The sequence below is a fragment of the Neolamprologus brichardi genome, chromosome 16 (genome assembly GCF_056152115.1).
Source record: "Neolamprologus brichardi isolate AB-2024 chromosome 16, ASM5615211v1, whole genome shotgun sequence".
NCBI lineage: Eukaryota > Metazoa > Chordata > Actinopteri > Cichliformes > Cichlidae > Neolamprologus > Neolamprologus brichardi.
The window spans coordinates 4,097,591-4,114,174 of record NC_142119.1 but is presented as its reverse complement, the minus strand read 5'-3'; the positions used below and the strand labels follow the sequence as shown (position 1 = coordinate 4,114,174).

The window sequence follows — 16,584 nt, the reverse complement described above, 5'->3', positions numbered from 1 at the left end:
TCCTGAATGCAAAAGTGAAATACGGCACATATATTTCAGCATTAATAATAATGAATACTTTAGAGATTTCTGTGGCTGGCACAAGTACCGATACCTTAGCACCCATGGAGCTACTTACCTTGCTAATCCTAGTCATGTTTCTTGCTATAATCCTTGGAAAAACAGGCACAGTTTTTATTTTCTAAAGCCAAGAACAATGCTGCTCCTTCATTTTCATGTCCTTTACACACAAAATAAAGGCTAATGATGCAAAGTCATGCTTCAGCATGTGAATAATAGCACATTTGGAGTTATTAAATGCATACTGACTAATATTTTGCAGCCCTCTCAATTTGAAGAAAAAAAAAAAAGATCCTGATTTTCTGTTATTAATGTAATTACCATTTAGTGATAAAAGCTACTTGCAAGGTAGCTTTGTCTCCTGCCTAAAAATTACAACCAATTTCAGATGTCATATCTGAGGAGGATATCAGTGAACCATCCTAAAATTTTCTAAGGAGCCGTTTCCTTGCTTGGCTTCATTCTCTCACCTGTTTTTAAGATTAGGTTTAAAACTGTCCTTTTTGATAAAGCTTATAGTTCGGGCTGGGCCAGGTGACCTTGAACCCTCCTTGATTCTACAACTACAGACTTTGCTTTGCTGGACTTCCCATGGCCCACTAAAATCACATCTTTCCACTACCTCTGTGTGTCACTGTGTTTTTATCAATAATGGTTGTCGGTGATTTTCTGATTTATTTGGATAACTAGTTCCTGTCTGTTGATTATCATGATTACACTTAGTTATGCCTCATTCCCCACCTGTCTCCACCTTCCTTATCAGCCCCAGTGTGTATAAATAGCCATGTCTACGTGTCTTATTTTACTCCTCCTAAATGTTTTTAATGTTTTTTTGTTTGTTTTTTGGACTGAGCCATACTTTGTTTATGCTGGGTATTGTTTGTTATTAAAATTCACCCAAATAGTCTTGTTTTGTTGTGTTTTATTCTTTCTAGTTTGTATGCAGGCTTGTGCAGCATTTGGGTCATCCTCTATACACTTCAGCATTAACAGCATCTTCATATAGTAATTCTGAATGTTATTACATGTCATTCTGTTTTCCCCAGACCTCCCAGCTGGCTTCAGGCCCTTCCTGAAATTGGCTCTGCCGGAGGTCTCTTCGTGTTAAAAGGAATTTCTTCCTTCCCACCATCCCCGAGCAGTCACCCATAGTAATTTGACTGTTGGGGATTTCTCTCATATATCTGTAAGATCTTTACCCTCTTGTAAAAAAGGTGACAGTTGTGAATTTTTTAAGTGATCTTTTAAGGGTCAAGCTGGGTAGTTTTCATTAAAAAAAAAAGGTCAAATTATACATAATTATGACCCAGAAAATTAAATCAATCTATAAAAGTTTCCTTTTATACATTAACCAGATGGCTTCTGCAAAACTGTTCAGAATTAATGTGCTGGCAATGTTCCGTGTTAGCATCATACCAACAGAATGACTTTATAATAGGATTTTATGCCCAAGGAGGCAATAAAGCCTAATGAGGAACAGTAGTCCTTGAAAACAAAAATGATCCTTTGCTAACAACAATAGTGCCACAATCCTCGGTCTGAGCGTGCTCACTATGAAAAATTATCTGTGTGTCATAGGTGTCCTTTTTTTCTGCTCTTGCTCTTGACGAAGGCGGTCGCACTTTTCTCCTCTCCTCCTCTCCCTTAGCTTCCCTGCTTAGCTCCTCATGTCCTTGTCGAGTCTCGTGTTTTTTGGAATTATGGATTTGATCAACTGGTCCCTAAATGCAATTGACACCCCTTTCTCAACGAGAAGTTTGGGCTTGGGTGAGCCTGAGTGCTGAAGATATCTACCTATTCGGAACCATGGTAACAGGGTTCTGGCTGATTGGAGCTCGCTTGGCCCTGACTTATCGAAGAATTAAGGAAGCGGAATCGGCTGTTCAAACCCCCACAAGGCTGCCCGCTGGGATTGGAACGATGGGAAGAGGCGTGAGTTTCTCAAAATGGGCTCATTGAGTGCAGCACGGATAAGATCTTGGTGAGGCTTACGGCTGCCGTGAATACTCAGAATAAGATCTCTGAGTGCAGACTGGATTACATCTTGGAGGGGCTCGCTCGGAATAACATCACAGAGCGCAAGTTTGATAACATCATGGAGAAGCTCACGGCTCTCCAACGGGAGATTGAGAGACCAGTGTTGGACTGTTAGAACAGCTTTGAAATTCATATGAGCTGTTCGCACTAAAGTAAAAAGCACCATCACTTCATGCGGATACCCTTTCGGCGCCAGCTGCGGTCTCAAGGCTGGAGCCGAACAAAAACACCCTGATAACAACTGTGTTAGTCTGTTCCTTCCCATTCCATGCAAGGCCACCTGGGTTGGCTGGAAGACTGTTTACTTAGCCTAGCAGGGCGAAGGACACTGTCTCAGCTGAACTCTGGACACGCACACACATACATATACACTGATATGCACACACTCATCCCCCCTCCCTTTCCAAACGCCTTTGATGCTTGTTCCCTCCTGGGAACACGGCGGGTCTGAGCCCGCGCTGGAATGGTAGCGCTGGGCAGGATGGCTGCTGTGTTTGCTTCGGATTACTCCTCAGCCCCCACCCAACCCTGTGGCTTGTCACGTGTTCCATAATGTTGTGCTGTGGACATTTATGTGCTTTTTGTGCAGAGAAGTTTTTTTGTTTCCTGTTCTCATGCTGTCCTCTCACAGGAGCCCAGCACGAGTAGAGGTCTCTTTTTTTCCTCTTGTACTTTCCCATTGTAGTGTATTTCAGTGTTTTTTTCTGTATCCCCATGTGATGTCTGTGTTGTGTGTGTAAGGTCGGGGGTGGGTCCCATTTCACTGCAGGGCAACCTGCATGTGGCAAATAAAGCCTTGATTGATTGATTGATTGATGTGTTCACTGCTCAAGTGAGTTTTCAAAAAAACGTCAAAAAATCATTTAGTCAGCCAAAAAAGTTAGACTCACCCGAGACGAGGCATGTTTCCTCGCATTCTTCCAAAGTCTCAAAATTGTTCTGGTTTCCCCCACAGCCTCCATATTCGAAGAGTTCACAGCGTCCGGAGTCAACATTGAAGTAGTATCTGTCCTTTATGGCCCTGCACGGCCCCGGCTCGTCCTTCAAGGCACATAACTCACTGAAGATAACGGGTTCAGCTGGCACTCCATGTGCTGTGGTGGGACAAGAACACAACTTTTAGTGCTCAGCTTCTTTTGGCATCCAGTAAAATGGATTTTTTTTGTGAGGATAGAAATTAGGTCACAGCATCAAACTCTAACCTCAGGCTTTGAGATAAGGTAAAGTTGCATGGCAGTATAATTTTTAAAAGACTTTCGTGTAAACGGCTGACAGTCAGCTTTCAGCCGTTTACACTTTAGACACAAGAACAGCACGCCGTGTGACCTGACAAAAATAATTAGAAATATGCAAATATTTAGTCAGAAAAGCTACTCACATATTTTATTTTTATGCAATAACTTAAAATAAAACTTCTACTTTTGGCATACTTTTTTTTGGACTTGCACTAAAAATAAGGAAGCACCAGCAACCAGCAAAACTCCCCTGCGACATAAAAGCAGTTCAGATCCAGGTAGGTGGCAGCTGGAAGGAAAAGACTGAGTGAAGGCAGCACAAATTTCCCAGCATGCTGCACACAGCGATGGCTTGGACGGCAGCACATCAAATTATTTATTGCACAAACTGCGAGACCGGATCATTAGAGTGTTAAATAACTGGGGCTGTTGAGGTGAACTTTCTTGATCACTAGGCGGTTGAGGTCACAACTTTTAAGATCAGTGGACACTGGAGCTTTGCACAGACAGCGTTCTCTAATGTCATTAATATTTATAAAAGCTGGCTTTGTCAGATCCATGAAAAAAAGGTGACACGAAACCCTCTGAGCTCTACTAACCACCGTTGCGAATGTTAAATCACTGTCTCTGTGTGCTGCTGGGAAATAGCTTTCTCTGTCCTCATCCCTGCTGTTTTTAGGTCAGGTCTCTGTTATGCTCGCCTGCAGCAGTGCAGTTACTTCAAAACCCACTGAGATCTCTTTGGTTTGTTGGATATCTGTCCAAAAGGGGTTTGCAGATGGTCAAAGCTTGAACCACAGCATTTAAAAATGTCTTTATGGATTCTGCGCATGCTAATGTAATAAATAAATCAATGTGTTGTAATCTCTCACTCAGTGTTTCCTACCTTCCCTGCTTTTTTCACGTACAAGCACAGAGAGGAGTGATATTTGAAACCTGGGAGTGTGAATCAATACTTGCGCAATCCAGCACAATGAATAAATATAATATCGCAAATGCACACAGACAAAAAAATTGATTGCTTTTGCTATGGATCCCCAGAAAGTGGTGGTGCTCAACTGTCTTAAAGAATGCATGACAATTTCCACCTATGCTGCTTATTCTGCAGAGAAGGTCTGAGGTAAATATAGCCACGTTTGTCACTCATTGTTATTTTCACTGTCATTCTCAGGACTTGTCCTAGATCTGCTTTGGCTAGATTAGCAAGTCACATTGTGAGGCAAAAATTCCAAGAATACTGGTTAAGTTCTGAGTTCTCTAGAGACATTTTCACACATGCAATGCAACCCAAAACTATTTCCTGCTGGAGCTGCATGTGAGCGCTCAAAATTTCCAGTGCCTATGCCATTTTCACTTCTGCCTGTGCTTCTGGGGTGAAGTCCCAGTCTTCCTCCATTTACTCAGATGCTTAAGGCAACCACTGTATTAATGGCTTACTTAAAAATAAGACAAAAGGAAATCCTAAGTAAAGTGAAGACAAGTGTTAAAACAACCAAAAACGCACAAGAAAGATCAATTTCTTTTACAGCTTATCAAAACTGAGGGCCATCTCCTGCGGGCTGCAGGCAAAGAGGCATGGTAGAAGCAGGATAGATCACCGGTCCATCACAGGAAGAACACAGTCAGACAACTACAAATTCACCAGATAACTTAACAAGCAGATGGGGGAAGAATCAGAGTGGAATTATAGAAAGGCCTCTCCTGGCTGGAGGGCTTAAACCAGGAACCTTCTTCCAGTAAAGTGACACTGTTAACTCCTGCATTACTGTACCAGCATACACAAGGAACAGAACTGAATTCATAAGATTTCAAGGCTATGTATCTAGTAATATATATATGTTGATGTTTGAAAAATCACCCACTTTAGATTTTCGCAGCTGGGATGAAAAAACAAGGTTTGTTTTCTGAAAGCTACAGAGTTTCATCAAAACAGGTCCTCTAATGGGACCTACTCTAACCCCTCTCCTATCAGCACAGCAGTCAACAAACAGTCACTCTGCCAGGAAAGGTAATGAGGGCAGCAGCTCATCCTTTCAGCCTGTCCTCCTCCTTTACCTGTCCAATTCTAGCTTGCAACCAGCCATTGGGGATACCAATCAGATATTCCCAATCTCCTTCTTTCCAGCCGACCTGTGTTACTACTAATGCATGTGGTGAGGCCAGCAGAGTTTCCCTGAAGAGTCTTGTGGTATTTTTGTACATGCTCCTCTTGCCGAGGTTGATAAGCAGTAGCAGACAGGGAGGAATTGCACATTGACATAGGTGAAGTGAGTCTGTCTGGTACCCCACACAGGCTATGTGGACGCACCTTAGTGCTGAAACACACTGAAAAAAAACTTTAAAGAGAAAGATGGCAAGTCACAATTGTTTGCTCTCTTCTTTGAGATCGAATGCCTCGGGCTACCATGGTTACAGCACAAAAAAAATTCTTTAAAAATAAAAGTGCAGACATGGTGCAGACTGGGCTTTGTGTTACACAGTGTCTTGCAAATAGGAATGGTCAATAAGCCAGAATTTGACTTTCTAAGGAGACGGAAAGGAAACAGGTTCCTCCTATTGATTTCTGCTCCTCCTCTCTAAGCCAGACCAAAGCAATAAGGACTCTTCTTCTATCACTCGTGTTCATTATTCAGACAGAAGCATTGTGAGGCAGTGTAAAAGAAACACAACAGAAGACAACGTTGACACACAAATGAAGACATTTTCTCTGCAGGGAAACCAAAAAATTCCAGCCAATTCCATGTGGTGACTCAACAACTTGCTTTAAAAAATCTGTTTGGATTCAGGAGACAGACACCTTCTGTTTTTAATTTCAGGCTTAAAACTTTCCTTTTTGATAAAGCAAATAGTTAAGGCTTCAGGTGACCCTGAACCCTCAGGGAATTACACTGTCCTAGGCTGCTGGGGACTTCCCATGATGAGTGTTTCTTCCTCAAGTGCCTCATTTCCCTTTCTATGTGTTCATACACCATTATCTATTTATTCATCAGTAATTATTTATCTCTGACTCTCTTCCACAGCGTGTCTTTTTTCTATTTCCCCCCCCTCACCCTAAACCGATCGCAGCAGATGGCCGCCCCTCCCTGAGCCTTCCTTCTCACTGTTGCCAAGTGCTTGCTCAGAGTGGGTCATCTGATTGTTGGGGTTTTCTCTCTATTTTTGCAGCATCTTTACCTTATACCTTGAGGTGACTGTTATAAATAAATGCTATAATTAAACCTGAAAGTGAATTGATTTACAACTTTAAGACACATGTTAAGACACATACAGTACACTCAGCACAAACAAGTGCCATTTTCTTTTCATGTCATGAGATGCCAGCCAACAGCGGTTCCTTTGATTTGAAGCCTGACCCCTGCCCAATCCTGCGTTTTCATTTAATGTTTTGGGTTTTTTTTGGTTTTTTTTTTAAATTGGAAAAAATGACCAGACCTGCAACAATCAGATTTTTTCCTTGATAGGTTCAGAATAAAGTTAGAATAAAGATCATTTCCAAGGCATTCCTTTTATGGATGCAGATAACGAGTCATGTCAGGTATTCCCAGTAGCTTTTCCTCTGAACAATGGTAGGCTAGCACTGCCTCCTTTTTTTTTATGCACCCTTTTAATGGAAAACCCATCAGTGCAATCAAGTACAATCAGGAGTGCCGCAAAGAAGAAAAGGCTGAAATTAATTACATAGATGCCATTAAAGAAAGAAATGCTGAGAGTTTTTGAGTGGTTGGCGTGACATGAGCAATCTTCTAGTCACCCTCATTCCAGCTCAGGTTTTCTTGAGCAGCATCATAGAACTGCAGCTAAATGCCAAAGAGATTCAACATTTAATAATTCTGAATGAACAGCAATAATATTGTTTTTATTTTTGTCAATCCCAAGCTGTTTTTCTTGGTGGAAAATTATATATTATGATCAAAAAATTAATAAATGTATGTAAAAAGCTATAAGCTGTATTTTACATGAAGCAATTTGCAAACTAAAATTAAATCTTTAAAGTATGCCGGGGTAAAATTCAATAAAAAAAACCACACACTTTCACACACACCCCTCTGAGCAATCTACAAATCCATCCAAAGCTCTGGATCTGTCATCAGGAATCCTCTACAGAGTTGAACAGAGGGGAAGTAAATATTGTTCACAAAAGACATCAGAAAAATCCTTGGACCTATTAGCATGCTTCTTGAAATATGAAATATGGAGCGTAATGAATCAGGAAGCAGATTTCAGGCACGTCAGATTCCTATTGATGGCTACTCTTCTGAATACTGCTGACAAGTTCAGCTTGGCCAAGATTTGTACGTACACATATGGACGGATAAAGATCTGAGTTGCTCAACATGTGCGCTGTGCTGAGCACCTCTGTAATTCCCTGGGCAGGTTGAGTCTGATTGAAACCCAGTCCCAGCTTGTTCGGTGTACCAGAAGATTATCCCGCGTCTTCATTTCTAGGGCCCTTTGCAAAGAGGATTGAATTACCACAAAGCAGCAAACAAAAACAGGCAACCTACAAAAGAGTCGAAGAGAAAATACGAAAGAGCACGCACCATCATCAGGATGACAGTTAAACATGATGTGCTAAAAGACAAGCTTGGGAAAGTGAGACAAATAAAGATGGAAAACAAAGATAAAGAGCAGAGTAATGCCACAGTTTTGACAGCTCCCAGTGCATTTGTCATCTAAAGCATCAACTGTATGAATGTTCGCTGCAGGAAGGGAAATAATCTGGTTTTAACATTTCCCCATGCGTTGAGATTTGAAAAGAAACAGCAGAAAGAGAACATTTACTCACTAAGCTGGATAAATGCCCACAGTATCAATACAATAAGAAATTCCTCCAGTGCACTGAAAACAACACTTATCAGCCACATATACTAAACAACACAATGTCTGATTTTATTAGTGCCAAGCTAAGTAGCACTGGCATCATTGTGCGTGCTGATAAAGAGTCCGCCTTCTACTCCCTGAAGAGGGTTTCATATTCCAACATCGTGCTCATTCTATACGTTTTAAGTTCTTTATCTTATCTCACGCGCGAGTGCAAGACGTCTGCACTAATCCACGCTCAGCTATTTGACAACTGTGAGCACACAGTTCAGGTATTCATAGAGTACTCCATGTGTTTACTTACTTATGCACTCAAAACAGTCCGTCAAACTGTGAAAGTAATGATTTAGGAAACATCACTGGCAGTCTTCATAGAAAGCCTGACAAACTACAGATTCACTCATGTCTGAGTGCACTGCCCGAGGACCCAATCTGCAATCAGTGACATGATCCACGAGTTTAAAGGAGGTTTTTTTTATGCCCATTCCTTTTAAGGCTTGATGAGATAAAATAATCATTACTTAGTTGGTGAGTTTATTTAAGACAGGAAAAAAAATGGTGAACATTGCTTGAAAAAGCTGCTTATGGAAAATTCATTTCTTTACTAACTCGTCTCAGTAAATATTTAACAAGTGCAAATTCCAATAAATAAAACTGATATTGGATTGCAACACTTGGGTCAATATGCATAAACATTTCTGAAGAAATCAAAAGGATGCATCAGCGTGCCAGTGTAGATAGGCCCGAGACTTAAGAAATGCTGTGTGTTTATCAGAGCCCTGCCCTGAGGCCAGTGGACAAAGGGCTGAGGGCGAGTCAGTGAGTCACAGTGTGTCCCAAGATTTTACAGCTGACCTCAGAGCAAATAAGGCCACACTCACTGCGTACGTGTTTCTGCCTCTGTGTGTGTGCGCGCACGTACATACACACTTCCAAACATGCATTTGTTTTGTAACTTGGTTTCAGGAGAGTTTTGTTCTCTTTTTAGAGCACAGAAGGATAAATCTCTGCTCCCTGAATGCTTTGGCATTTACACACGAGGTCTTTAACAGTCTTTGTCAGCTCTGGCAAAAAGGGACAAATCAAGGAAGGACATCTAGTTGACAAACACCCGCATTTGCTTCCTGATTGGATGTTATCTATGACAGTGTTACGCATCCAGATTAAAACCTGAAAAAACAGGCTTAGCAGTGTTTCCAGAAGCTGTAATTGACATCGTAGGTTTAAATGTCGGGTAAGTTAAGCCACTTAAAAGGAAAGAGTATCAGGGAAATGCCTACAACTGAACACTAGAAAAAAACTGGTACTGGAAACGTAAAAAACAAAATTTATCACTTAAACTTGATTGTTTAACCTTGGAAGCATCAAGGACAAAAATTGGCAATAAGTGCTGTAAAACACTGCTCTAATATTTGGGTGGGGTAGACTGTTGGAAAACTCAATCTATTAGGTGAAAGAAATACATTTATTTTAAGTAATTATACTAAAAACTGTCTGTTTTTCCTTGTTGCAGGTGTGACTTCACAGTTTTTAACAAAAAAGCACGATAAATTATAAATAGATTTTTCTTTTGTTTGTTTTTTTGCAGACTCAAACTGGTGAATTTGGTGGTTCTGCAGATGATGTCATTTTGAATTACACTCTCACAAACAGGGGGGTTGCACAGGAAAAATCTTCCTGCACATTCAGCTCATTAAAGCAACAGACCTGGGTCTTTGCCACAGAAAGATGACCTGATTCCTGCATCAATCGTGGAAGCAGGAGGAAGTTCCTCCAATGGCTCTTCATGCTGAGAGATCAAAGAGGGCCTCAAGCACCTTTTAAAGTATTTTCGCCAGCAGATCAAAGGAATCCCCCTGAAACACTGACACGTTCATGCCTCCAGGACAAAAGTGTTGCCATTTCTACATACAATAAAAGCTTTGAAAGTTCAGGTTGTGTGGTCGGGAAACAAACCGGGGGCTACCCTGAAGCCAGAGTGAGTAGTGAACCAGTTCATGTCTGGGCAGCCATGGGTTGGGTCCCTGTATCGCTCAGTTCACAGAGAATAGACAAAACCCTGCCACAACTGGTGGCTTGACTGCTGCTGGACACACCCAAGTTAAAAACCTTTGTGAAGTTAAACTTCACAATCGCCGCCAAACTTACGCCAAAGTTATCATGCAGAGCTCTGTTTATCTCAGTGTAAAGTATGTTCTATCTGGTGTTGCTAAAAAAGATTGCAACAGAGCTTTGCTTTAGGCTGCAAGAAAACCTGCTTAATTATCCAAAAGGCTTGTGGGATCCATGCATTTTTAATCAGAACCTCTGTGATGGCGTGGCAGGTGGGGAGGGAGGAGAGATGCAATGAGCAAGGTAATTGTTGCTCCACAACTCGATAGCTTTTGTGGACTCATTTGTCCATGCCAAGCCAGATTTAACACTTATCTCCACTTACCTTGTTTTTTTTTAACCCAGGGCCATTTTTTCTTTTTTTTCTTTGTTAGCTTGTTCTTCTCTTTCTCTGAGAGCCTGGTGAGATAAACCCAAAAACTTTGCCTGCCTTTTCTTTATGATCTTAACTCTTTTTCATATATCTTGCAAACCTGAAGAGACTTTTTCCTCCTATTTCAGTTCAGTGGTGGAAATCACTCCACGTTGCAAAGGCATTATCTATTCCTGGCAATATCTAAGTTGAGCCTCTACCTGTTTCCCACTTGGTCTTGATAATAAAACAATAGTGGGAACCACAAATCCCTCTCGCTTCAGTGATTCTTCCAATTCCGTGCTGTGACATTTGCAAAGCCAAAACACTGCCGACCCCAAAAAATCCCACTCAGTGCCAATTAGAGTCTGGTTCAGCCGGTCCTCAGCCAATCAACCAGACAAACCATGTTTCCTGGATGCCACTCTAATAGGATGTGTGTGATTAGCTGAACCACAGGTTAGTGACAGTTATCTGCACACCTGTGTGTGCCACTGCAAGAAATTAAGTTTACATCGGTACGAGCAAAATGATAGTCTGGTCCCTTTAATTTGAGAGAAGACTGTGACTTCTCAGTCCAGAAGGAGCATATGGCAGACAATGATGCAGGCATAAGTTCGACATAAGTTGCAAAAGCCGCTGGGGGAGAAAATACAACAGCACCATCTGCCATAGTGAGGAAGTCCCAGCTACAAAAAGACTCACAATTATTCATCACGTCACTGGCAATAACAACCAAATCATTCTCAGAAATGGCAGTGTTGAGACCAGTAATGGAAAACTTTCATTACAAGGCACGCTGATATAACACACTCAGATTAGATTAAAACTTGTAACTGCTGTCTTTAACCGAATAGAACTATTTATCTGAATAAATCAGTTCATTTATTTACTTCAGGGTAACAAAAAAAACTAGGGATGCAACGATACCAATTTTTTCAAACCGATACGATACCGATACTTGGATCTGAGTATTGGCCGATACAGAGTACAAAAACCGATACTTCTACCACACACACACACGCACAAATGCAATGAATTGGAAGACAGGTTTTATTTTATTCTCTGCCGATAATGAATAATATCTTAATAAAAATGACCACAAAAAAATTTCAAGTGAAAAATAAGCACTTCTGTTAAATTATTGCAGAGTCTCCACATTGTAATTTAACAAAATATCACTGAACTATTGGCACTGTCCCGAGCTTTCAGAATAATAAATAAACACTTCTGTTTGGAATAAAATAAATACAAATTAGGTTTGAGAATAAAATAAACTTTTAAATTATTGCAGAGTGTCCATATTGTACACAAACAAACAAAATAATGAAAGTATTTGGCATTGACGAACGAACTCCCCATCTGCCCGTGGATCATCAGTCCACTGTGCCGTTAAACCAAGGACTGACATCGCGCACACACTGCTTGTCTTTACCTCTTCAGAAAGTTTTGGCACCATTATCTCCCTGATGTGTGGGCGGCTGGGAATTTCATATCGCAGCTCGAGTATGCTGAGAAGACGGTTCAATCCTATATTTTCCACGACCGGCATTGGCTGGTCATCCAGAGCAATAAAATGAGTCAGAGCCTCTGTTGTTTTAACTGCCCGTGGATTTTCTCTTGACATTTTTCATCGCTTTTCCAAAACCCGAGTTAAAGTTGGCTGTTCCGGTCCACACTGCTGACATTTTGTTTAGCCTAGCTACAGCAGCCTCCAGTTTCTCTTTTTTTATCTGGAGCCGCCAGTCTCACTCGTCTAACCCTGTGCCTGTTTAGCGCGGGATGTCTCCCTAGTGACCAATCTAAAAAATGACAACAAAAATGACAATCCACCCTCTGATTAATGAAATAAGTTAGTATCGGTTCGTGGTATCGGTTAACTTTTACGAGTTAACCGATACCACATTTTACAGTATCGGTCCCGATACCCGATACCAGTATCGGTATCGGTGCATCCCTAAAAAAAACCAAACAGATTATTTCAGAGTGTGTACAATGAAAGCCAGGCATATTTTACAGGGTGGTGTCAGTGCATCAAGAGCCCCCAAATGCAGATGTCTTTGCTAATATCAAACCTGAACCGGAGGCAACATCAGATGAGTCTAACATAAGTTAAAGAGAAAAAGAGGAACAGAGGCTTCGCTACAGGATTTGTTGGTTCATAGCTATAAGCCCTGATCACGCTCACATCCATCATTCAAGAAGGTAAACTTTCATAAATGTTATATTTGGTACAAGTGAAATATTTACATTTTTTTTAATATGAGGATTTATTGTTCTAAAGAAAGATAAAAACAGCTCATAATTTAGACAGGACAACCCATAGCTGCTGAAGGTGTAAATGACTGAAGAAAAACAATGCTGGCCTGCACATCACAATCATCACGCAGGTTCACAGTTTGCTATACTGGCTGTTTTAAGTAACTTAGCTAAGGGTTTTGTTTTGTTTTTTTTCCAGATGCATCAATATTCCAGGTACAATGAAGCACTGAAAAGAACCTGAAGGATTCTAAGGACTACGGTCATTAATGTTTTTGGCTTTGATGTGGTTCTGATGGTGCAGCTGAATCAATGGGTCAGAGAGAAAGTGGCTCATTCCCCATCTGTGCAAATGCCATCCTCAACCGATTGTACTGTAGATACACTCATTAGATTAGGAGATCAATACAGCAGCCTTTTTCTACAGTGCCGGTTATAATTCAGACAAACATATGAGAGAAAAGAAAGTCCTTCTTCTATTGCCGATTGGAGAAGTGAGACTAAAAGTTAAGTTTGAAAGCATGCTCTCATATGAAGGATTATGCCTGCTGCTCCTGCACTGACACCAGAGGATAACGCAGCCGAATTGCACTGAAAGTTCACTTTTGTTTTATTTCCACTTTGTTCACATCAGCAGCATCCATTTCAATTCACGGTCTCATGGTCACCGCCATTCAACTGAAAAGATTAGCAGGATGGATGGCAGCATGGGCAGAACAGTTTTATAGAAAACAAAATATAACCAGTACAAAGAGACATTTTAAGCTTGAAATGAGATCATTTACTAATTTATTTTTTAATCTCTTCACAGCCAGCTGGTCTCCACTGACCTGTATGTTTAGGTTCACATCTATCCAAACTGTCCCCTTTGTGAAACACTATTATTCCATTACATCAGCGGTGCCCAACCTTTTTTGCGCCACGGACCGGTTTATGCCCGACAATATTTTCATGGACCGGCCTTTAAGGTGTCGCGGAAAAATACAACAAAATAAAACTAGTACCGAAAAAAAGATTTATTCATAACACACGTGAAAAGACCAAGGAAAACCGAGGAAACGATAAAAACGATAACAAAATAACGCTGAAAACCGATAAAAACCCTGAAAACCAGACATTTCACACCTGAGCCTCAACTCTCGCGGCCCGGTACCAAACGACTCACGGACCGGTACCGGTCCGAGGCCCGGGGGTTGGGGACCGCTGCATTACATGATTTGGGTTTGGTTAAGTCTTTCTAACAGTAATCAAGCCTTTCTCAAATTAACATGTGCTTGGTTAGCAGGTGGCTGAAATGCAACCTGAACCCAACTTTGCACCTAAGTGGTTTGGTCATGACCTAGAGGTTAACAAATGACATGATGTCTTTTAAAAGCTCCACAAAAAAAAACTATGACAGAATGTATTTTTTTATTCAAATATGTTGAATACTGCGAACTGTGTGCATAAGGTTAGGATAACTGGTTATTCTATAATTACAATGAGTGTGAATGTGAGCAATGGTTGCATGTCTCTGTGTTCGCCCTGTGACAGGCTGATGACCTGTCCAGGGTGTAACTAGCCTCTCACCCTGTGACAGTTAGGCTCCAATGAATCAGCTTTATGACTTTCAAGGACAACACAATACAAACATTACAGCGAATTCAATTTAACTTCAGTTTCTATGTGAACACACCTTGAGATTATACAGCATTGCAAGCTACTTAGCACGGTACTGTTTTGTATGGAAGCCTGTTTCCGCCACTAAGGAAAAAAAAAAGAACAAACGAAAAAAAGCAATCCATAACTCATTATCTTTCTCGAAATTTCGACTTATTAACTCAAAATTTTGAGAAAAGTAACTCGAAATTTCAAGTTAACTCTGCTAATCAGTAATATACGATAATGACGTCATTTTCTTGTTACCCTGAAGGATATGGCGCAGAGGAATGCGCACTCAAAACCGGATCGCAACAATTTGGCGCTTTCAAGAGTACGTTTGCTGATAGGAACGCCACGATAGGAACGCCACGATAGGAACGCCACGATAGGAACGCCACGATAGTAACGATTCAGCTAATAACACAAGGATTTGTCAAGCCATGCTGAAAATACTCAGCAATTTGTGCATTCATGACTGGCTGTAATACTGGTTAGCTGTAGCATTTGTAGCTGAGGGCTTCAGCTTCTGGGTAACAAGGAAATGATGTCATTCACATAGATTACTGATTGGCAGCACTAACTCGAAATTTTGAGTTATGGATAATTGTTTGGTTTTTTTTGGTGGTGGTGGAAACAGGCTTCCATAGTTGTAACCATAGTTAACATATAAAGTATTTTTTTTCCTATTCAAGTATTATTATCTCTAAACATCATTACAGCTGCAAGAATTCGCCATAAATATGATGCAATACATGAAAAAGCCCACCAAAGACACAAATTGAATGAAAATGTAGCTCACTGAACATTTTCTGGTGTTGTTTTGCCTCAAACCCCTGCGCAGTGCCCGTGATGCTAGTCGCTTTTCCATGTTTAATCTGTGGCTATGATGCTTTGTCAGCTGTGACTGTTCAATGATTTCTAAACCTAGTGGAGTTTTCATCAGTTGAAATGACTATTTATGTATTTGCATCATTGTTAAACCACAATAATTCAGTTTTGTTTGCAAATAATTTACTCACAAAATCAACTAGAAAATCAAAACTCAAAACAGTGGTGACACTGCGGGTGGAAAAGCTGAGGTTAAAAAAAATAATGCAATCGTGGGAACAACCAAGACGACAATGAAATGTTTCAGTCCGGAGCGCCCAGCAGGCTGACCCGGTCATGGCTTTGCCACGACTAAAACCGAATAACAAAACCACAAACAAGAGAAATAAACAATGCTTTGTTTCTCGAAATTGAGCAGTACCAATCTGTTCACATTACAGTGCATGGAAAAGAAAGAAGCTGTAGGGAATAGGTCAGAGGTGTTACAAATACAGAGGAAAAACCGATTGCGTCTGACTTCGCACTATGCGTAAAATGGAAAACTCATTTTTTAGAGAAATAGCAGACAGAAAGACACAGTGGGAGGCTTAAGAAACAGTGTGTTCAGATACAACTTGATAATTTATTATTTGTTATATTTCAATATGCTCAGAAGCCCAGAAATACCAATATCCTGCTGTTCATCTGAGCACATATTCACAAATCTCAGTGTGGAGTTATAAATGCCACATTTCTCATAATAAAACGTTGCCTTTTATTGCATGTTTTTAACTCTCCCAGTTGGCGTTAAGACTAACTACATATATTTAGTTCAGTTGCGCAAGTTCATACATTCAACAGTGTTTGAAATATCAATGAGTAGCAGTATCGAGATTTGTTACAGTTTGCTTGTGTTTTTGTGTAAAGATTTTGCACTTGATTTGAAAGTACCTCTGGGGCAAAGCCAAGATCACAGGTGGCATTTAAAGACTGTGTACTCGTGCAGAGTGTGTTGTGTTTTCATTTTTGTGATGGACTTGCATTTGACAGACTTGCTCTGAACCTGACACTGCTCTGCGTGTTGATATGTGTGCAATCTTTAAGTTAAAGGTTGCACGGCTGAAGGTAAACAAAAACAGATCCAACTGCAGCCTGGGGCCCGGACAGCTGACGCTTTTGTTTGCCTTAAAAGTTGGTATAAGCTCAACCTCACTCTGTTGTTTTTCACATTTCATTCGGGTCTTTCATTCGAGTTGTTTC

The 16,584-nt window shown here is 40.7% G+C and overlaps 1 protein-coding gene across 1 annotated transcript in view; it reads right to left on the bottom strand.

Moving 5' to 3' along the window:
• Positions 1-16,584, bottom strand: part of tfpia (tissue factor pathway inhibitor a) — a 44,750-nt gene that overhangs the window by 18,608 nt on the left and 9,558 nt on the right. Inside the window, exon 2 of the mRNA XM_087829821.1 lies at positions 2,988-3,191. Coding sequence (XP_087685947.1) covers positions 2,988-3,191 — 204 coding nt within the window. The remainder of the gene's footprint in view (positions 1-2,987; positions 3,192-16,584) is intronic.